The sequence below is a fragment of the Oncorhynchus tshawytscha genome, linkage group LG07, assembly GCF_018296145.1.
Source record: "Oncorhynchus tshawytscha isolate Ot180627B linkage group LG07, Otsh_v2.0, whole genome shotgun sequence".
In the NCBI taxonomy this organism is placed as follows: Eukaryota; Metazoa; Chordata; class Actinopteri; order Salmoniformes; family Salmonidae; genus Oncorhynchus; species Oncorhynchus tshawytscha.
In genome coordinates, this window is record NC_056435.1 from 21,753,257 (window position 1) to 21,777,240 (window position 23,984).

Below are 23,984 nucleotides of genomic sequence, written 5' to 3' on the forward strand. Positions count from 1 at the left end.
GGAGCGCGTGCTACGGGTGTGTGTTGCTATGGTGACCAGTAAGCTGAGATAAGACAGGGCTTTACCTAACAAAGACTTATAGATGACCTGGAGCCAGTGGGTTTGGTGACGAATATGAAGCGAGGGCCAGCCAACGGGAGCATACAGGTCGCAGTGGTGGGTAGTATATGGGGCTTTGGTGACAAAATGGATGGCACTTTGATAGACTGCATCCAATTTGCTGAGTAGAGTGTTGGAGGCTATTTTGTAAACGACATCGCCAAAGTCAAGGATCGGTAGGATAGTCAGTTTTACGAGGGTATGTTTAGCAACATGAGTGAAGGATTATTTGTTGCAAAACTGGAAGCCGATTCTAGATTTGATTTTGGATTGGAAAGGCTTGATGTGAGTCTGGAAGGAGAGTTTGCAGTCTAACCAGACACCTAGGTATTTGTAGTTGTCCACATATTCTAAGTCAGAAACGTCCAGAGTAGTGATGCTAGTTTGGTGGGAGGATGCGGGAAGCAGTGGGTTGAAAAGCATGTACTTAGTTTTACTTGCATTTAAGAGCAGTTGGAGGCCACGGAAGTAGAGGTGTATGGCATTGAAGCATGTCTGGAGGTTTGTTAACACAGTGTCCAAAGAAGAATACAGTAGTATACAGAATGGCGTCGTCTGTGTAGAGGTGGATCAGAGAATCACCAGCAGCAAGAGCGACATCATTGATGTATACAGAGAAACATTTGGGCCCGAGAATTGAACCCTGTGGCACCCCATAGAGACTGCCAGAGGTCCGGACAACACGCCCTCCGATTTGACACACTGAACTCAGTCTGAACCAGGCGAGGCAGTCATTTAAGAAACCGAGTCTGCCGATAAGAATGCGGTGATTGACAGAGTCGAAAGCCTTGGCCAGGTCGATGAAAACGGCTGCACAGTATTGTCTTTTATCGATGGTGGTTATGATATTGATTTGGACCTTGAGCTTGGCTGAGGTGCACCCATTTCCGACCAGCTCGGAAACAAGATTGCATAAGCGGAGAAGGTATGGTGGGATTCGGAATTGTCGGTGATCTGTTTGTTAACTTGGCTTTCGAAGACTTTAGAAAGGCAGGGTAGGATAGATAGTCTGTAACAGTTTGGGTCTAGGGTGTCTCCCCCTTTGAAGAGGAGGATTACCCCGGCAGCTTTCCAATATTTAGGGATCTCAGACGATACGAAAGAGAGGTTGAAGAGGCTAGTAATAGGGGTTTTAACAATTGCGGCGGATAATTTTAGAAAGAGGGGGTCCAGATTGTCTAGCCCAGCTGATTTGTAGGGGTCCAGATTTTGCAGCTCTTTCAGAACATCAGCTATCTGGATTTGGGTGAAGGAGAAATGGGGGAGGCTTGGGCAAGTTGCTGTGGGGGGTGCAGAGCTGTTGACCGGGGTAGGAGTAGCCAGGTGAAAAGAATGGCCAGCCCGTAGAAAAAATCTTATTGAAATTCTCGATTATTGTAGATTATTCTGTGGTGACAGTGTTTCCTAGCCTCAGTGCAATGGGCAGCTGGGAGGAGGTGTTCTTATTCTCAATGGACTTTACAGTGTCCCAGAATTTATTGTAGTTTATGCTACAGGATGCAAATTTCTGTTTGAAAAAGCTAGCCTTTGCTTTCCTAACTGCCTGTGTATATTGGTTCATAACTTCCCTGAAAAGTTGCATATCGCGGAGGCTATTTGATGCTAATGCAGTACGCCACAGGATGTTTTTGTGCTGGTCAAGGGCAGTCAGGTCTGGAGTGAACCAAGGGCTATACCTTTTTTTTAATGGGGCATGCTTATTTAAGATGGTGAGGAAAGCACTTCTAAAGAATAACCAGGCATTCTCTACTGACGGAATGAAGTCAATATCCTTCCAGGATACCCGGGCCAGGTCGATTAGAAAGGCCTGCTCGCTGAAGTGTTCTAGGGAGCGTTTGACAGTGATTATCGGTGGTCGTTTGACCGCGGACCCATTATGGACGCATGGAGTGATCGCTGAGATCCTGGTTGAAGACAGCAGAGGTGTATTTAGAGGGCAGGTTGGTCAGGATGATATCGATGAGTGTGCCCATGTTTACGGATTTAGGGTTGTACCTGGTAGATTCCATGATAATTTGTGTGAGATTGAGGGCATCTAGTTTAGATTGTAGGATGGCCGGGGTGTTAAGCATATCCCAGTTTAGGTCACCTAACAGTACAAACTCTGAAGATAAATGAGGGGCATTTAATTCACATATGGTGTGCAGGGTGCAGCTGGGGGCTGAAGGGGGTCTATAACAAGCTGCAACAGTGAGAGACTTATTTCTGGAAAGGTGGATTTTTAAAAGTAGAAGCTCGTACTTTTTGGGCAAAGACCTCTGCAGGCTCTGCAGTAGATTGCAACTCCATCCCCTTTGGCAGTTCTATCTTGGCGGAAAAGGTTGTAGTTGGGGATGGAAATTTAAGAATTTTTAATGGCCTTCCTAAGCCAGGATTCAGACACAGCTAGGACATCAGGGTTGGCAGAGTTTGCTAAAGCAGTGAATAAAACAAACTTAGGGATGGGCTTCTGATGTTAACATGCATGAAACCAAGGCTTTTACGGTTATCAAAGTCAACAAATGATAGCGCCTGGGGAGTAGGTGTAGTACTGGGGGCTACAGGGCCTGGGTTAACCTCTACATCACCAGAGGAACAGAGGAGTACGGCTAAAGGCTATAAGAACTGGTTGTCTAGTGCTTTCGGAACAGAGATTTAAAGGAGCAGATTTCTGGGCATGGTAGAATAGATTCAAGGCATAATGTACTGTACGGACAAGGGTATGGTAGGATGTGAGTACAGTGGAGGTAAACCTATACGTTGGGTGACGATGAGAGAGGTTGTCTCTGGAGGCGTCAGTTATCCTAGGTGAGGTTTCCGCATGAGTGTGGGGTGGAACAAAGGCATTTTGAGCAGGACTGAGGGCTCTACAGTGAATTAAAACAATGAAGATTGTATGGCTGTCTATGGAGATTGCATGGCTGTGTGCTCGATTTTATACACGTCAGCAACAAAGGTGGCTGAAATAGCTGAATTCACTCATTTGAAGGGGTGTCCACATACTGTTGTATATAGGGTGTATGTAGATGCTGGAGATAACTAATATAAGGTTGAAAAGTTGTGGAGTTGCACTTTAAGGTTTAATCATAGGATGGCTATTTCACCCAATTCCAGGTCACTAAGGGTATACGCCATAACATTTCTACATGCATGCTAATGTGTATAATGTATGAGATGTATCATATAGGCTATGTAGTAGTAGGAATTAAATTGAGAGAAAATCCCATTTTTATTTGAAGCTATCCATTTGAAGTTGCTTGATAGTGTAACTGTCAAGAGTGGTCAGCCAAGCCACTCTATGCTGGTAGGTTCTTGTTCTAGGAAGTTGAAAATCTATAATAATACTGTAAGCAACTTGACTGCAGGGAAACTATGCAGTTTCTTAATTTTAGGTTCGCTGACTAAATTATTTTCAGCTGTGTTTTGTATTTTTGTTTATTTTATCTTTATCTCTTTATCTTTTTTTATCTTTTTTATCAACCCTCTTTTCCCCAACTAACCTTTTTTAAATGTTTTTTAAATGCTGTTAAATAATGCAAGGTACATACTATACTGGGTTCATGGTTGGCCGATCACAACATTTAATTTTAAAGAGAAAGCAAGTGCCATGATGATCCCATAGGAAATAAGCAGTTGGGGAGTTTAAAGGAAAAACTCCCTAAATAGGAAAAATCCATGAGAGTAACCAGACTTCAAAGAGGGAGCCCCACAGAAATGACTATCCTCAGATTTTCAGAACTGCTGGTCAATTCCTGGGGCTATTTAATCTATTTTGATATTTGGCAATCTTTTGTTGATGTAGCAAAATAATAATCTCCCCCATTTATCTTCATTGTGGTCAATGACTGCACTTCAGGATGTATCTAGTGCCCTGATACTTCATTTCAATTTCTAGGTTGTGTGCAATAGTATGTAGCCTAATTCAAGAGCCCATAGTAGAAAGGACCAAATAAAAATAGGACGCCTGAGGAATATATTAAGTGCTCTATTCAATCAGATCCGCTTTCAGACATCAGCATAGAGGTTGTTTTGACAGTGTCAAAGGTGAGCTGCGCTAGAGCTGTCAAATCCAAAAGCAGCTCCTGGCGTTATACCTAAAGTGGACATTGCCATTGGCTGCACGGAGTTGCATTAAGAGCAATCCCATGCAGCCTTGTTCACAAGTTCGAACAGTGGAATGTGACTTGTAGGCCTAATCTACTCAGTTAGGTTGATAGAAATCCTCAATCATTATTTTAAATGTAAGTGTCATTTCTATATAGCCTACACTTTCTCATTCTGAACATCTAATGCAAGCAGGAAGGTGTGGCTTTAATGACAATGATCAAGAGCAGCTTCTCACCAATTTGACAGCTCCAATGCATCTACACTGCCAAAACATCAGCTATGCGGGTGTTGGCTATCCTGTTAATACTTGATCTGATTGAATCTTCTTTGGCTGCATGTACACAGGCAGCCCATTTGACATTTTTTCCCACTAATTGCTCTTTTGACCAATCGCTGATCTGATTGGTTGAAAAACCAATTAGTGAAAAAAAGATCAGAATTGGGCTGTAAATGCAGCCTTTGAGGTCAACTAAAAAATGTGCCCGTTTTAATTGAACTTTAAATAACACTTATAAGTAAAAATGTATGCGAGTGTTTAACTGTCAGACAAACCACTCGTTACAAAAACAAAACAGGACAATTTGGAACTGATAAAACTTTTATTTCACTTTAAATTGTCTTTTACATTTTCCTGATAACATGTAGGGTGAAACTAGAACTGTTTTAAAAGACATACAAATCTAGTATTACGTCAATAACCAGGGGTTGTTTTTTTTGTGTATTTTTGTTTTAATGCTATTCTAAATTTTCACAACCACGTGCGCGCTAAGCAATATAAACCATCACAGAAGCAAACTTTAGGCAGAATACTGGTCAGTAAAAACAAAGCAATTGGAGATACCAGATATACAGACAGGCTCGGTTCCACATTCACTACTGCATTTTTTAAATTAAGCGTAGAATAACTGCCATTTATTCAGCTAACGGGGAGATTTTTTTCAGTGCATGAAACATTGTCTTCAGCAAGACTGATCCAGATGAATTCAACACCTAAGTGGAATGTTATGGTGATGACAAAGTATTGTGACACTGAGTGAATTCAGCTACTTCTTCAAGTTCCTTGCACTACTCCAGAATCTAACCCATCCACTGACCGCATTCCACTACAATATGGTCTCCTCTGATAGACCCTTAAGTCTGGAGATACACAAAACAAAAGCAAAAGCATCAATACCATCTCTGACTGACACAATTTACATAAGGGGACTTGCTTACACACTCTTCGTGGGCAAGAGCATGCATTCTCTTACTGCTTCCTTTATGAAATCTAAACTTTTGACTGGTCAGTTTGGACTGTCAGCATAAGGCCTTCAAGAAAGGCTTTAATAACCAATATGTAAAAGTTCAACGTAAAACAGCTTTAAGGTGTTTCTTTGCAAGCAGGTTAACAAATTTTAAGACAGATTTTAAATCTATTTTAAAAGTGTTTACAATTTACAGTTTTGAACCAATGTGCAAGTCACTATTACGCAAAGCAAAAAAGTAACATTTAAGAACAAAATAGTATCATTATACTAATGTCAAACAGCACCTTTTGTCAACTGTTCTAGCACATACCATTAGGAGAATGCTCCCGTTTGATCAAAAAATGTATAACATCTTGAAGATAGACTCAGCGACATGACGTCGATGCAGAAAGTAAACAGCATAGTGGGTATATTTCCGCAACTAAGAGCGCTGAAGTGGGAGCTCAACTTTCACTCTGTTTTGGTCTCGTACCTACCACACTAACAATGTGAAGAAAACCTGTGCGCATGCACAGATACTGTGTGACCGTGTAAGACCAAAGTCTTGCTCATCTTAATATCTGCAGTGCTGCAATGTTATTTCGCTGAGTCTACCTTTAATGTTAGGTTCTAATGGAATGTTTTTTTTCTTTTCAGCTGGACATGCATTGAATGGCAAAACCTAGGGTCCCTTGTATTCATTTTAGTTCCAGATCCAAAATAAAATTTACAATACACAGCAATATGCATGTTAATCAGTGTCACAATACAACCTCTTCTACCATTCTCTATGAGGCCACAGCAGAATTGCACTGCTACATACAGTACTGAATTTTAGCGACCAGAACTTGTGATTATGTGGAGAAAAACTAAGCATCACAGTGTTTGTTGAAAATAAACAGACAGTTTAATGACCTTTTTGAATAAAAACCAGCAATCGCCAGTTCACTAGCAAAGCAAAAAAGGATACTAAAATGCATATCTTGCTAGGTGAAAGAACATATCTTTATGAAATGTTAGGAGAGAATCAAAAAGGGGGGGGTGAATGGCCTTGCCACTCAACCGGATAAATGTATTTTTCTTTTATCCTCACAAAACAATACTCTGCTTGTTAACAACTGAGCATATCTGAGAAAGGGCACAACTGGTAGGTCAGGTACAATTCATGCTGCTTGTCATACAGAAAGGGAGGGGGCTGGATGGAGCAGGGATGTATGGGCTGTATATGTGTAAAATAAGAGAAAGAAGAGTGTGGGTGGATTAACAGTGATGTGCAACGCCTTTAGTTCTCCCCTTCGCCGGCATCCCCCTCGTCACCCTGGTTTTCTGATGTCCACAGCTGTAGAGGGGGAAAAAACATTGGATTCATACACTCGAGGCATTCAATTCCAAGTCTATCGAGCGATAATGCATTTGAATGGCATGACATTGGCAAGGCGCATATTGGCGGTAAGCACTTACAGTGAGATTGTCCCTTAGTAGCTGCATGATCAAGGTGCTGTCTTTGTAAGAGTCCTCGTTCAAGGTGTCAAGTTCGGCGATCGCTTCGTCGAAAGCCTATAGGGAAAATAGGTATATGGAAGGGGGTAAACAAAACATGTTTTATAAGGCCCAGAATACCACAGCATAAAATGCCTCCAAAACACTTTACTAATTGACAAAGGATGGTACTCCAGATGACAAAGCACCATCACAACAGTCAACAGTCTATTTTTCATTTAAATATTTGGCAAATGCCAACAGCACAAGCACCGGTGTTAACGAGCAGGTTTGTGTAAAAAAGCTGAGCAGGAGGGGCGTGTTTGCACTCCGTATTGATTCGGAGGCCAAAAAAAGGCTCCTTCTGTATCACGCAGTCACTGCAGTGTGATGGTGTAACGTGTGTGAGTGTATAACGGTGCCCCACCGCCTTCGCTAAACTGCAGGCCTGCTCGGGGGAGTTGAGGATCTCGTAATAGAAGACAGAAAAGTTGAGAGCGAGGCCCAGCCTGATGGGGTGTGTCGGCTGCATGTCCTTCTTGCTGATGTCAAATGCCTCCTGGTAGGCCTGCTGGGAGTTCTCCACTGTGGCTGTGATGGGGGAGAGAAGGGGCCCAATGAATTAACACCATTCACTCATCATGCTTTTGTTGAAGATAATTAATGTTTAATTTCACAGAGCATCTCCAGTATAATGGATACTGATTGAACATTGTCTAGATATTATGTACTGTGGACATCAAATCAGGCCAGCGATGATACCACTTAAGCCTTAAAAAGCACTGCAAGCAGCAGATTATAAAAATGTAGGTTTTGCTTATTTCCATGATAATCAGAGGCTGAGAAAAAGTGGCCAATTAACGATTATGGGTTCTTGGCAACAGTGTGACTCGGAAGCTTCCTTTTATTTTATTTTACCTTTATTTTACTAGGCAAGTCAGTTAAGAACAAATTCTTATTTTCAATGACGGCCTAGGAACAGTGGGTTAACTGCCTGTTCAGGGGCAGAACGACAGATTTGTACCTTGTCAGCTCGGGGATTCGAACCTGCAACCTTCCGGTTACTAGTCCAACGCTCTAACCACTAGGCTACCCTGCCGCCCACAGAACAGAGATCTACTTACTCTTTTTTGAGTCTCCAGATGCCACTTCGGACAGATATCTGTAGTAGTCACCTTTCATTTTAAGGTAGAACACCTTGCTTTCTGCCTGAGTCGCATTGGCAATGAGGTAATTGTCGAGGAGTGCCTAAAACCAAGAAAAGGGGTTGATTGGGTGTCAGTCAACTCCACTCTTTCAACACACAGGACCAAACAAAAGATTAACCAAAAATAGATGCTCTGCAACCTTGCTTTGGAATCAAATTCATTCCAGCTCACAATCACGCTAAATGAAAAATGCTTGTTGTGTAAATAGGGCATTTTCCCTGTACAATTTCCACTTCCAACCACATTCCCAAATTGCCTGGACTCTAAATGAATGTAACTCTAGCCCTAGTGTCACGTTATATCACCCCGTCCCCATAGCATCAAGGGACTCCTTTAAAAGCGATGGGGGCACATAGACTAGCAAGCTCTCGCTTGCATAGACTAGCAAGCTCTCTCACCAGCACATCCTTGCAGATGTCCTGCAGCTCGGCCTCAATCTTCTCGCGGTATTCACGGGCCATCTGCTGCTTCTTCTCGTTGCCCTCGGTCTTCTGCTCAATGCTGGAGATGACGCGCCAGGAGGAGCGACGTGCCCCCACCACATTCTTGTAGGCCACCGACAGCAGGTTGCGCTCCTCGTTGGAGAGCTCGCCGCCCTGCTCCGTCACCGCTTTCATCGCCGCCGCCATGTCGTCATAGCGTTCGGCCTGCTCGGCCAGCTTAGCCTTCTGTACCAGGTCGTTCTTGTCCATGTCGAGGCTGTGAAATGGCACAGAGTTATTGTGGTCATAGTCACACCAAACAAGTTATTAGTAGGGCTAGAAAGTATGAGGTTACCCATTCTACAATCCTAGTACTGTGGACCCAAGGGGATGAACATTTTGTATCTAGTCGTATACTAACAGACATGATTAGATGCATCTGGTGTGCTTGTGCTGGGCTAGAACAGTAATGTGCACCTGTGGGTTCTGAAAAGTTTTATAATGTTCTGATTTTATTAATCCGTTTTATCATGTAGCCTACTGAATACTCAGTTATTAGGCGTAATAAAATGCCCAACAATATACGGATATAAAGACAACCCAATAGCATTGTCCGGGTCAATTTCATTTCAATTCAGTTAATTCTGGAAGTAAACTGAAAAGCAAGTTTACGTGACTGAATTTAAATGGAACTGACCAAAAACCTGCAAGTGTTCTTCAAATGGAAAATTATTGAGTATTCAATAGGCTACACGATCAAATTGATTAATAAACATCATAAAACCTTTCAGATACCAGTCAGGAACTACTCCCTTACATCCAAACCACAGTGGCTACATTCCATGCACGAGCGTTGCAAAATAAATGTACCAGTCAAAGGTTTGGACACCTACTCATTCGCGGGTATATCTTGATTTTTTGTTTTTACTTTTAACCCTTTTTCTCCCCAATTTCGTGGTGTCCAATTGGTAGTTACAGTCTTGTCTCATCACTGCAACTCCCGTACGGACTTGGGAGAGGCGAAGGTCGAGACCCAAACAAGTCACACTGCTTCTTGATACAATGCCCGCTTAACCCGGAAGCCAGCCACACCAATGTGTCGGAGGAAACACTACACCTGGCGACCGTGTCAGCGTGCATGCACCCGGCCAGCCACAGGAGTCGCTAGAGCACGATGGAACAAGGACATCCCTGCCAGCCAAACCCTCGCCTAACCCGGATGACGCTGGGCCAATTGTGCGCCACCCCATAAGTCTCCCGCTCGCGGCCGGCTGTAACAGAGCCTGGACTCGAACCAGGATCTCTAGTGGCACAGCTAGCAACTGTGATGCAGTGCCTTCGACCACTGCGCCACTCGGGAGGCCACATTTGTACTATTTTCTACAATTGTAGAATAATAGTGAAGTCATCAAAACTATGAAATAACACGTGTTTAACAAATCCAAATATATATTTTTATTTAAGATTCTTCAAAGTAGCCACGCTTTGTCTTGATGACAGCTTTGCACACTCTTGGCATTCTCTCAACCAGCTTCATGAGGTATTCACCTGGAATGCATTTCAACTAGCAGGTGTGCCTTGTTAAAAGTCCATTTGTGGAATTTCTTTCCTCCTTAATACGTTTGAGCCAAGCATTTATGTTGTGACAAGGTAGGGGTGATATACAGAAGATAGCTCTATTTGGTTAAAGACCAAGTCCATGTTATGGTAAGAACAGCTCATATAAGCAAAGATAAATGACAGTCCATCATTACTTTAAGACAAAGGTCAGTTAATACGGAACATTTCTTCAAGTACAGTCGCAAAAACCCATCATCCATCAAGACCCAGAGTTACCTCTGCTGCAGAGGATAAGTTCATTAGAGTTACCAGCTTCAGAAATTGTAGCCCAAATAAATGCTTCACGGAGTTCAAGTAACAGACATTTCAAAATCAACTGTTCAGAGGAGACTGCGTGAATCAGGCCTTCATGGTTGAATTGCTACTACTAACGGACACCAATAATAAGAGAGCAATGGACAATAGACAGGTGAAAATCTCCTTTGGTCTGAAGAGTCCAAATTAGACATTTTTGGTTCTAACCACCGTGTCTTTCTGAGATGCATGTGCCGATCATCCGTTCACCTACTCTGCGTGGTTCCCACCATGAAGCATGGAGGAGGTGGTGTTATGGTGCTTTGCTGGTGATAATATATTCTTAATTTATTTGGAATTCAAGGCACACTTAACCAGCATGGCAACCACAGCATTCTGCAGCGATATGCCATCCCATCTGGTTTGCGCTTAGTGGGACTATCATTTGTTTTTCAACAGGACAATGACCGAACACACCTCCTGGCTGTATAAGGGCTATTTGACTGAGAAAGAGAGTGACGGAGTGCTGCATCAGATGACCTGGCCTCCACAATCACCCAACCTCAACCCAATTGAGATGGTTTGGGATGAGTTGGACCGCAGAGTGAAGGAAAAGCAGCCAACAAGTGCTCAGCATATGTGGGAAATCCTTCAAGAATGTTGGAAAAGTATTCCAGGGGAAGCTGGTTGAGAGAATGCCAAGACTGTGCAAAACTGTCATCAAGGCAAAGGGTAGCTACTTTGAATTATCTAAAATATATTTGGATTTGTTTAACACTTTCTTGGTTCCTACAGGATTTAATGTGTTATTTCATAGTTGATGTCTTCACTACTATTCTACAATGTAGAAAAAAATAACAATACATTTTTTTTTTTTTTTAAACCCTTGAATGAGTATGTGTGTCCAAACTTTTGACTGGTAGTGTACATGTTATTCAACCATTTTACCCACGCCGCTCACAGGCCTGAACGAGAGTATGCGTAGTCAAACGATAAAATATAACTTGTCTATTTTTGAGACACTTGACACGCTGGAAGTCCCACCTCTCCCATCTACTCATTGGTTTTCAGGAGCATACAACATCACGTGGGTATTTGAAAGATGGCCGAGGAGAGACTAATCATAGACAACTAAACTTAGAGAGCATCATTGAGGTCATATAAATTTAACATTTTAATTATTCTGCCATTTTCAAAGTCATGCCCCCCAACCCTTGACTTTTCTTAAATAAGTCTATTCAAAACACTGAGGACATGTAATTTCCCCCCCTTGCACTTGGCTGCCATCTGACAATGGCCCATGGCTCCCGAGTGGCACAGCGGTCTAAAACACTGCATCTCAGTGCTAGAGGCATCACTACAGACTCTGGTTCGATCCCGGGCTGTATCACAACCAGACGTGATCAGGAGTCCCATAGGGCGGCCACAATTGGCCTAGTGTCGTCCGGGTTAGGCCATCATTGTAAAATAAGAATTTGTTCTTAACGGACTTGCCTAGTTGAACAAAAATACAATTAAAATAGATTGAAACTACACCCTAACCAGTGGTCACCAACCGGTCGCTTTCAGTCGATCGCCAAACATTTCTGTATAAAAGGTGATAGGTGCACCCAATTTAGCTGCCCGAGCGCTGAGCAGGCAAAGAGTTTGCATTTTGAAACATGTGTCTGAAGTTACGGACTCTGCCTTCCAGGCAGGCCCGGAGAGTATCAAGTGCACTAAAGGCCTACCGCTGGCCAATCGTGTGGCTCAGTTTACCGTGTCTGCAGTAATGTAGCAGGAATTTTAAAAAAGCTATAGTAAAGCTGATACTGCGAGATTTTTTATTTTTTAAACCATGACGAGAGCTGCTGTTTTTATGAGTGAGTTCATGTAAGTCCTTACTCAGCACTGTCAACTCTTTTTATTCGACACCTTTATAAGCCATAAAATGCATATTCTTCCCACTTCCACTCGTGCTACAACCAGCGCTGCAGCTGTAACGAATGAGTAGGAAAGTGTATCGATAGGCTTTATTAGCGTCTTGGTTCTTTTTTAATATCCAGGAATATTTCACTTTCTCTGTTCACAGCATGAATTTGTGGTGCGTGAGTTGTCATCAGCTAGAAAACGGTGTCCCTTTTTGGTCAGTGTCAGCAGAGGAAAGGGAAAGCGGCAGGACGTTGAGGCAGACCCTCAGTCAGCTGCTCTCTCCCTCCGCTGAGACTGACCATCAGATGCAGGCACCATCAGCCCAGTAAAGTAAAAAATGAGCAAATTATTTAAATGTATGCTCAATCAGCTGTGACTCAAAAGTAATACAATGACTTATCTATTACCGCTGTGATCATATAACTCACAGTTTTAAATTAACTTTTTTTGGGGCGGGGGACAATGCATTGGGAGGGTAATTCAAGCAAAGCCAATGTGCGGTGATAATGTATTGGGCCTATAGCCCACTGCACAAATCTCATTGCTACAGTACTGTTTTTAATAGGTTAGTGTTGCATAGACTTAAATGTTTTAAGACACGTTAAAAGAAAATCTGAGCAGTAGATCTCGGGTTGCATTTTGACTCAGAAAGTGATCTTGAGAAGGCTAGTGACACCTGACCTAAACTATATCAAAACTAATTTCACACATAGATGTAGTAATAATAGATGTAGCCTAAAGACCAGATTAGAGTTACAATATTCTGATGGGTGACAATAGTATTAACTGCCTTGTGATTGAAGAGACTACAGCGCAGTGTGGGTAATTGACAAAGGGAAAGGAGCTTCAGCTTACCAAAAAGCAACCTTTTCAAATAATTCTTCATGCAGGCAAACTTTTTGATTTCCTAACCAGAAAAGAGCAGGTTAAAGTTTCTAAAACATGTGCATTTGCCAAAACAACTTAAAGGAAAAATCCACCCAATGCCACCTATTCCTTTAATTTACAGTGTGACTGTTACCTAGTCAGTTGAATGTCTGAAACATTTGTGCACCAATGATTTGCCCGCTGTTTCGTTGATTGACTGTCTTAACGCAATGACCACTGATCGTCTTGAAATCTAGCTGGGTAGATAGCCAATGAGCTGAGCTAAACGGCAATACGCCATGTTTATTGTGTTGCAAGACCAACCCATGTAGTAATTTCCAGAGTAAAGTGAGTCATTCGCTATTGAAGTGTCATACCGGAAGGAGCTACACATATTACGCACGCATTGTTTGGTGAACGCGCAGATTCAGCTGTTTATATATCAATCATTGTGGCAACAAAGTCAGGGAAAGCTAAATCTAGATATACAGATGTACACACAATTTCAGAATAAATTGATTGGGAAGGTGAGACAGAGATTGTTGTAGAACGATTCATTTAGTGATTGTGGAGGAATATTTTTTGAATGGGAGAAGACATTGTTTTGGACTGGTAAGTTATCATGCTAATGCCCTTGTTTGAAATTAATAATATAAAATATCATTTGTGATTTTTATTCGTTTATTTATATAAACATGTAATGTCATGAAATGTGAGATGCGTGTGTCTGCCGCCCCACCCAAACCCACATGAAATAGTCTATTTGAGGCTGTTGATGAGAGGGCAGGACCACATCAATGGCCAAAGTGAAATGGAGACAGTAGATACAGCTGGTCTGTCATAATATAAAAGAGACAGTAGATCTAGCAGGTAAGAGTAATATAATAATATATTCAACCTTCAACTCTCTATATATACAGTGCCTTGCGAAAGTATTCGGCCCCCTTGAACTTTGTGACCTTTTGCCACATTTCAGGCTTCAAACATAAAGATATAAAACTGTATTTTTTTGTGAAGAATCAACAACAAGTGGGACACAATCATGAAGTGGAACGACATTTATTGGAGATTTCAAACTTTTTTAACAAATCAAAAACTGAACGTGCAAAATTATTCAGCCCCCTTAAGTTAATACTTTGTAGCGCCACCTTTTGCTGCGATTACAGCTGTAAGTCGCTTGGGGTATGTCTCTATCAGTTTTGCACATCGAGAGACTGAAATTTTTTCCCATTCCTCCTTGCAAAACAGCTCGAGCTCAGTGAGGTTAGATGGAGAGCATTTGTGAACAGCAGTTTTCAGTTCTTTCCACAGATTCTCGATTGGATTCAGGTCTGGACTTTGACTTGGCCATTCTAACACCTGGATGTTTATTTTTGAACCATTCCATTGTAGATTTTGCTTTATGTTTTGGATCATTGTCTTGTTGGAAGGCAAATCTCCGTCCCAGTCTCAGGTCTTTTGCAGACTCCTTCAGGTTTTCTTCCAGAATGGTCCTGTATTTGGCTCCATCCATCTTCCCATCAATTTGAACCATCTTCCCTGTCCCTGCTGAAGAAAAGCAGGCCCAAACCATGATGCTGCCACCACCATGTTTGACAGTGGGGATGGTGTTCAGGGTGATGAGCTGTGTTGCTTTAACGCCAAACATAACGTTTTGCATTGTTGCCAAAAAGTTCAATTTTGGTTTCATCTGACCAGAGCACCTTCTTCCACATGTTTGGTGTGTCTCCCAGGTGGCTTGTGGCAAACTTTAAACAACACTTTTTATGGATATCTTTAAGAAATGGCTTTCTTCTTGCCACTCTTCCATAAAGGCCAGATTTGTGCAATATAAGACTGATTGTTGTCCTATGGACAGAGTCTCCCACCTCAGCTGTAGATCTCTGCAGTTCATCCAGAGTGATCATGGGCCTCTTGGCTGCATCTCTGATCAGTCTTCTCCTTGTATGAGCTGAAAGTTTAGAGGGACGGCCAGGTCTTGGTAGATTTGCAGTGGTCTGATACTCCTTCCATTTCAATATTATCGCTTGAAAGTAAAGGGGCTGAATAATTTTGCACGGCCAATTTTTCAGTTTTTGATTTGTTAAAAAAGTTTGAAATATCCAATAAATGTCGTTCCACTTCATGATTCTGTCCCACTTGTTGTTGATTCTTCACAAAAAAATACAGTTTTATATCTTTATGTTTGAAGCCTGAAATGTGGCAAAAGGTCGCAAAGTTCAAGGGGGCCGAATACTTTCGCAAGGCACTGTATGTAAACAGATGTTTATCATACCTGTTGATACAGGGCTCATATGTGAAACTATTCTAACTGAACATTTTCTTTCAAAGTGACACTGACTCCGAATAGGATTCTTATCCGGTGTCCTGTGTGAATTTAAGTATGCTCTCTCTAATTCTCTCTCTCGGAGGACCTGAGCCCTAGGACCATGCGTCAGGAATACCTGGCATGACGACTCCTTGCTGTCCCCAGTCCACCTGGCCTTGCCGCTGTTCCAGTTTCAACTCTTCTGCCTGCGGCTATGGAACCCTAAACTGTTCATTTTTACTCTTGAGGTGCTGTCCTGTTGCACCCTCGACAACCACTGTGATCTCCACCCGGCACAGCCAGAAGAGGACTGGCCACCCCTCATAGCTTGGTTCCTGTCTAGGTTTCTTCCTAGGTTTTTGCCTTTCTAGGGAGTTTTTCCTAGCCACCGTGCTTCTACACCTGTATTGCTTGCTGTTTGGGGTTTTAGGCTGGGGCTATATAAATTGATTTGATTTGATAGAGGACTGAGGGTCTTCCAAATATTGAAAGTGTGTAAATAGTTACCCATGTTATTTTGTCAATTCTGTGCGTTATTTTGTAAATACAGTTCGAAACAAATAACTATATACAAAATACCAAAATGGTATTCTAACACACCAACCCCCCCAAAAAAATGAGGGAATTTTTTTTTTTTTAAATGTATTTAAAAAAATATATGAAACAAGAAATATATATATTTCTTGTTTCATATATTTTTTTTAAATACATTTTTAAAATAATTTTTCCCCTCAAATTTTTTTGGGGGGGTTGGTGTGTTAGAATACCATTTTGGTATTTTGTATATAGTTATTTGTTTCAAAATGTATACCGTAGATCTATTGAGCAAGTTGGAACCGGTGTTTTTCTGGATCAAACGTGCCAAATAAATGGACATTTTGGATATATATAGACGGAATTAGTCGAACAAAAGGACCATTTGTGATGTTTATGGGACATATTGGAGTGCCAACAAAAGAAGCTCGTCAAAGGTAAGGCATGAATTATATTTTTATTTAGCCGTTTTGTGTCGCGCCTGCAGGGTTGAAATATGGTTTCTCTCTTTGTTTACGGGGTGCTATCCTCAGGTAATAGCATTGGTCGCTTTCGCCGAAAAAGCCTTTTTGAAATCTGACACGTTGGCTGGATTCACAACAAGTGTAGCTTTAATTTGCTATATGGCATGTGTGATTAAATGAAAGTTTGATTTTATAGTAATTTATTGGTACATCCAAACATCACACCTGCGGGACAGGTACAGGATGGCAACAACAACTGCCCGAGTTACACCAGGAACACACAATCCCTCCATCGGTGCTCAGACTGTCCACAATAGGCTGAGAGAGGCTGGACTGAGGGCTTGTAGGCCTGTTGTAAGGCAGGTCCTCGAAAATATAATAACAGCCGGACACTCTAGGAGCTCAGATCAAAGTCTACGTTGAGACCGAAGGGAGCAAGGGTCTTTAAGTTAAAGATCCAGGCAGCCACTCGTTTTAACAATAAATTATCAAGGTCACCCCCTCTCCTAGGGTGGGTGACATGTTCGATTCCAATGTAACGCAGAGACGAAATCGAGTGGCCTGCCTCCAAGAAGTGGGCCGCAACTGGGTAAGTAAAGTTTTTACACCTAATGGTGCTACGATGCTCTGAGATACGTACTTTTAATTTGAGCTTTGTTTTACCCACATCATTTTTACCACAAGGACAAGTTATAAGATAAATAACTGCCTTAGTGGAGCACGTAATAACACCTTTGATTGGGATTGATTTCCCTGTTTGTGGGTGTTTGAAGGATCTACATTTATAAGTGCCATTGCATTGAGCGTATGCTATCCATTTGTTGTTTGTATGCCATTTTAATATTTGATAATTAGCCAATGATATTAGGACACTCTTGGCCATGATTACTGACACCTGTGTCTTTTGACACTATATAAACGAGTCATCCCGCAGTGTTTGTGATTAAACCCTGATGAAGACAGCTTGGCTGTCGAAACGTTGGTAATTACATTTTTGCATCTGAGCTCCTAGAGTCTGCGGCTCTCTTTAATTTTCAAGTTTTCTACTCCGCTAGCCAGCACCTCGGCTAAATAGGTGTGCGTTTCTTTTTCTTCTAGATTGTAAGGCAGGTCCTCACCAGACATCACGGGCAACAACGTTGCCTACGGGCACAAACCCACCGTCGCTGGACCAGACAGTACTGGCAAAAAGTGTTCTTCACTGACGAGTCGCAGTTTTGTCTCGCCAGAGGTGATGGTCAGATTTGCGTTTATCGTCGAAGGAATGAGCATTACACAGAGGCCTGTACTCTGGAGCGGGATCGATTTGGAGGTGGAGGGTCCGTCATGGTCTGGGGCGGTGTGTCACAGCATCATCGAACTAAGCTTGTTGTCATTGCAGGCAATCTCAACTCTGTGCGTTACAGGGAAGACATCCTCCTCCCTCATGTGGTACCCTTCCTGCAGGCTCAACCTGACATGACCCTCCAGCATGACAATGCCACCAGCCATACTGTTCATTCTGTGCGTGATTTCCTGCAAGACAGGAATGTCAGTGTTCTGCTATGGCCAGCGAAGAGCCCGGATCTCAATCCCATAGAGCACGCGTGGAACATGTTGGATCGGAGGGTGTGGGCTATAGCCATTCCCCTAGAAATGTCCGGGAACATGCAGGTGCCTTGGTGCAAGAGTGGGGTAACATCTCACAGCAAGAACTGGCCAATGAGTCCATGAGGAGATGCACTGCAGTATTTAATGCAGCTGGTGGCCACACCAGATACTGACTGTTACTTTTGACCCCCCAGGGACAAGTTATTTCATTTCTGTTAATCACATGTCTGTGGAACTTGTTCTGTTTATGTCGCAGTTGTTGAATCTTATGTTCATACAAATATTTACACATGTTAAGTTTTCTGAAAATAAAAACAGTTGACAGTGAGAACGTTTCTTTTTTTGCTGTGTTTACATTATCACGCATTTCACACATTATTCAGATACTGACTGTTAGCACATGGTGGTCTATAGCAGCTTCCCATAAGAATGGGCTTTAGGTGAGGCAGATGAACTTGTAGCCATATTACATCAACAGTATTTAACATTAGATCCTCTCTAAGCTTTACAGGAATGTGGTTCTGAATATAGACAGCAACACCGCCTCCGTTGGCATTTCTGTCTTTTCGGTAGATGTTATAACCATGTAGTGCTACCACTGTATCATCAAATGTATTATCTAAGTGAGTTTCAGAGATAGAATATGAATGGCATCTGTTACAGATTAATTCTAAATAAATCATCAACAGTGTCACCAGCAAAGCACCCCAGCAGCAGCACCTCCATGCTTCACGGTGGTAACCACACATGTGGAGATCATCCATTCATCTACTCTGTCTCACACAAACCCACAGCAGTTGGAACCAAAAATCTCACATTTGGGCAAATATTTTAAAAACACAGTATACATGTACCTTTGAACACTTTCAGCATTTTTTTGAGAGGAAAGGAACCCCTTTCTCTGGGCCAGTAACACAAATTTAATGTTATAAAGAAAATCTTGTCCACATCGGAACGTCTAAATAATGCTGACATAGGATCAATATAAGATCAGCTTGGTAAATGTTAGGTATTATAGGTATAGGTTAGGTATTTTCCATTATGATTGGCCACAACTAAACAAACTCCAAATATTGTGGTTCTGATAATCTATCTTGAAAACACGACATTCTAAGAAATGTCGATTTGTCCCCATTGGGGCTCTAGAAAGTTTAAGCCATAATCAGCAGACTTTCTTCTTCTAAACAACCATTATAGAAAATGAACCATATAACTTTTACGTGAAACCCAGCTCTAGACGCAGGGCATGTTTTCAAAGGACATACATCCCTAAGAAATAACGTGCAGTAGTGACAACGCAGCAGGTGATCTTAGCTTTATTGTTTAACCAATGTATTATTATTATGGCCTTGTAGTTAGTTACACGGCTCGTGGCCATGTTACCTCAAGTCAATTTCGACTGTGATAAGGTCAGATTTGCTCACAATGGCTGTGTCACTTGCGCCAGTTGAGATCAGTTTATTTATTTAAAAAATTAAATTAAATAAAAAAAACTGGTATACTATGACAGTATGGTATCCTACATTACCATGGCTGTCTTAAATGTCACTGTGTTTTTACTACCGCTACAATTTCCTCCAACATAACCATCTTTCGATCGTTAGCAAATACTCGCTAACTAGTTATGATCTCGGATGTCAAATTTAACGTCCATGGCGGAAATACTGCACCATTGCGCTATAAAATCGGTAGCCAACCTAATCGCTAAAGCGCTAGCTTGCTATATTCCAGTTCGGCATTGAAGATGGAGCTGGAGAGCTAGTAACGCCCTCTCTGTCGCATTCCCTTGCGGAATTTTAATATGAAAGCTGCCGTTAGCAAACCAGCTAACGTTATCTAGCAACAGTTATAGTAATTGAATGCTACCAATGAGTTGGATATACGAAAATATAATTTAATTCGTAGCTATTAAGCACCAGTGTCATCGCAAAAACCTGTGCATTGCAGTCCATTCATTTGTAAAATTAGCTGGAGATAGCGTCAAGTTAGCATTAGCTTGTTAGCGCTAGTAAGGTAGTTCCTGTAAATCTTGATTTCACGACGACCAGGCAGGGAACATTAGCCTTGCAAAAAAAACAACATAGTCTTCTATGGATATATACATCAGCATTACGGTACCATTTTGGATTTGGATTCATATTTCCCAGGGCAGATCTGAGATCCCCCCTACGTGGTTTACAATAACCTAATACCTAGCTAGCTTGTGAGCTCTAGCTCGCTATTCAATCACACGTCTCGGCCTAAATCCTTGTACCCAGCCCCAAACCACAATAGGCACCTTCCGCCACAGATAGCGATTGTAGACATTGTTGGGTTATTATGAACCCACAATTACCAATCTTACCCAGGAGATAATAATATAATCGAACTTTTATGCAAGTGAACTCACATTTAGCTTGTATTTTGAATCCTGCTTTTTCTCTAAACGATGGAAGTACCAAGCTGTCCTCCGTTCGCTGCTCGGGATTTTCAGGGCAGTACCACTTCCGCCTGCGCTAACACTTCCGCTTCCTCTAAACTCCACCCCTGCCCCCGCCAGTATCTATGGTAAAAGCACTCCGGGGTTTCCTAAGCATTCTGCAGGGTAGTTGACGTCATAAAGAGTGTGCGAGCCACTATGCGATGACGTAAGTGGTAACCATAGTTACTGTCTCCAAGCGATTGCTTACAGTCCGATGTAAAGTGTAAATCACAGAACACAGATGTTGAGACAGGATAGTCTGGCTGTACTGTTTATGTAAAGTTGCAGGAGCGCCACAATACTTTTGAGCTAATATTATTTAAGAGGAACAGGAGCTCAAGCAGTAGAACATTTGGCAGTAATCAGCTCCTGTGAGCTCCTGTCCAGGTCAAGCACTGATCATGTCTTGTGAAATGACTGCTTGCATGAATATGATTGCATGCATATGATTAAAAATATATATTGCTACCATAATACTAACAACACTGCTCTTAGAAAAAATACTACTCTGAGAAAAAGTTATTCTGGCAGAAGAACCCGTTATGGGACTTGGTAGAATAACCCTTTCACCTGCACATTTTTTTTTTACATAGAGAATGTTCTAAGAACCCCCTCGGATGAAAAGAGTTCCATGTATACTGAACAAAATTACAAAGGCAATGTCTAAAGTGTTGGTACCATGTTCCATGAGCTGAAATAAAAGATCTCTGAAATGTTCCACATGGACAAAAAGCATATTTCTCTAAAATGTGTGCACAAATTTGTTTACATCCCTGTTAGTGAGCATTTCTCATTTTCCAAGTTAATCCATCGACTTGACAGTTGTGGCATATCAAGAAGCTGATTAAACAGCATGATCATTGCACAGGTGTAAGTTGTGCTGGGGACAATAAAAGGCCACTCTAAAATGTGCAGTTTTGTCACACAAAACAATGCCACAGGTGTCTCATGTTTTGAGGGAGCGTGCAATTGGCATGCTGACTGTAGGAATGTCCACCATATCAGTTGCCAGAGAGTTTAATGTTAATTTCTCTACCATAAGCTGCCTCCAACGTCGTTTTAGAGCATTTGGCAGTACGTCCAACCGGCCTTACAACCACAGACCTTGTGTAACCACGCCAGCCCAGGACTTTCTCATCCGTCTTCTTCACCTGCGGGATCGTCTGAGACCGACCACGCGGACAGCTGATGAAACTGAGGAGTATTCTGTCTGTAATAAAACCCTTTTAAGGGGGAAAACTCCTAGCTCCCCAGTTTCGTTTTAGGTTACATACCAGCATAAAGCATGCTCTTTCACTACTGCCACTAGAAATTGTGTTTGACCACGGCGTTATTACTGCTGAATTTTGGTCACTAACTGAAGAGTGCGTCTGCACTGCAGCTCAAGGCAGTACCACAAATGCCCAAAGAAAAGTTCAGAAACAAGCTGAACCCCATCTTGAACTTTAATTAAGCACCCCTGAAGTGGTGTCATCAGATTGCATCATATTCAGGTTTATTATTCAAGCAAGAACACCAAATAAATTACTGTTGGTATTATCGAATTATGGATAAATGTATGCATTTATGTAAAAAATTAAATAAGAAAAATAAGAGAGAGACGGAGAAATAAAACAAAAGGAATTCTAGGCCTCTCTTAATCATTCACAGGAGTCAAGATATAGTACGTCTCAAGTCATGGGTACAAATGTTTAACACCAGTGTTTGCAATGCACTCGTATCCATGACCTACTAGATGGCCAAGCTGCGAAGTCAAAATTGTCTACAGTGGCTTGCGAAACTATTCACCCGCCTTGGTATTTTTCCTATTTTGCTGCTTTACAAACTGGATTTTTTTTTTTTTTTTTGGGGGGGTGTATCATTTGATTTACACAACATGCCTATCACTATGAAGATGCTAAATATATTTTATTGTGAAACAAACAAGAAACAACACAAAAAAAAAAACAGAAAACATGCGTAAGTATTCACCCCCCCAAAGTCAATACTTTGTAGAGCCACCTTTTGCAGAAATTACAGCTGCAAGTCTCTTGGGGAATGTCTCTATAAGCTTGGCACATCTAGTCACTGGGATTTTTGCCCATTCAAGGCGAAAATGCTCCAGTTCCTTAAAGTTGGATGGGTTCTGCTGGTGTACAGCAATCTTTAAGTCTTATCATAGATTCTCAATTGGATTGAGGTCTGGGCTTTGACTCGCAAATTCCAATATATTTAAATGTTTCCTATTAAACCACTCGAGTGTTACTTTAGCAGTATGCTTTGGATCATAGTCCTGCTGGAAGGTGAACCTCCGTTCCAATCTAACATTTCTGGAAGAGTGAAACAGGTTTCCCTCAAGAATTTCCCTGTATTTAGCGCCATCCATCATTCCTTCAATTTTGATCAGTTTCCCGGTCCTTGCCGATGAAAAACTTCCCCACATCATGATGCTGCTACCACCATACTTCACTGTGGGGAAGAAACGTGTTGGATTTGCGCCGCACATAACGTTTTCTTTGATGGCCAAAAATATCAGTTTTAGTCTCATCTGACCAGAGGACCTTCTTCCATATGTTTGGGGAGTCTCCCACATTGCCTTTTGGCGAACACCAAACGTGTTTGCTTATTTCTTTCTTTTAAACCTCTCTAGGATAGGGTCTAGTTTCCTGAATTTCCGCCTGACTGACGTGCCCAAAGTAAACTGCCTATTACTTAGGCCCAGAAACTAGGATATGCATATAATTGATAACATTGGATAGAAAACACGTTGAAGTTTCTAAGACTGTTAAAATTATGTGTGAGACTATAACAGAATTAATATGGCAGGCGAAAATCCAAAGAAAATCCGACCAGAATGTTGTTGTTTTTTAGCTCCCAGGCTCTTATTATGGAAACCTATTGTTTCTATGTAAATCCAGATTGCAATTCTTATGGCTTCCACTAAATGTCAACAGTCAAGGTTTCAGGCTTCTTTTTGAAAAAATGAACAAGTATTTCAAGTTTTTATTAGGAGACCACCTGAAGAAAATCAGTCTTTCGGTCGCGCACTTACGATTTTCCTTTCCTATTGAACATACTACTTTCCATATGAAATATTATAGTTTATTTACATTTTAGAGTACCTGAGGATTAAATAGAAATGTCGTTTGACTTGTTTTGATGAAGTTTTGCGGTAGATTTTTGGACTCCTTTGTCTGCATGTTGAACGAGTGGATTACTGAAATCAATGGCGCCAACTAAACTGACTTTTTGGGATAAAAATAAGGATTTTATCTAACTAAACGACCAATCATGTTGTAGCTGGGACCCTTGGGATTGCTAGCAGAGGAAGATCTTCAAAAGTTAGTGATTTATTTAATCGCGATTTGTGATTTTGTGAAGCCTGTGCTGTTTGAAAAATATGTTGATGTGGGGCGCCATCCTCAGACAATCGCATGGTATGCTTTCACCATAAAGCCTTTTTGAAATCTGACAATGCAGTTAGATTAACAAGAAG

General features: G+C 41.6%; 1 protein-coding gene across 1 annotated transcript; it reads right to left on the bottom strand.

Annotated features, from left to right (window-relative positions):
- Positions 1-4,770: 4,770 nt before the first annotated feature.
- LOC112254137 (14-3-3 protein beta/alpha-1) lies at positions 4,771-20,593 on the bottom strand. The gene is made up of 6 exons (XM_024426408.2): positions 20,438-20,593; positions 8,497-8,797; positions 8,015-8,138; positions 7,318-7,481; positions 6,873-6,968; positions 4,771-6,750 (listed from the first exon to the last, which is right to left on the bottom strand). Exons 2-6 carry the CDS (start codon positions 8,788-8,790, stop codon positions 6,694-6,696), a joined length of 735 nt encoding a protein of 244 aa, XP_024282176.1. The 5' UTR covers positions 8,791-8,797; positions 20,438-20,593; the 3' UTR covers positions 4,771-6,693.
- Positions 20,594-23,984: the final 3,391 nt, after the last annotated feature.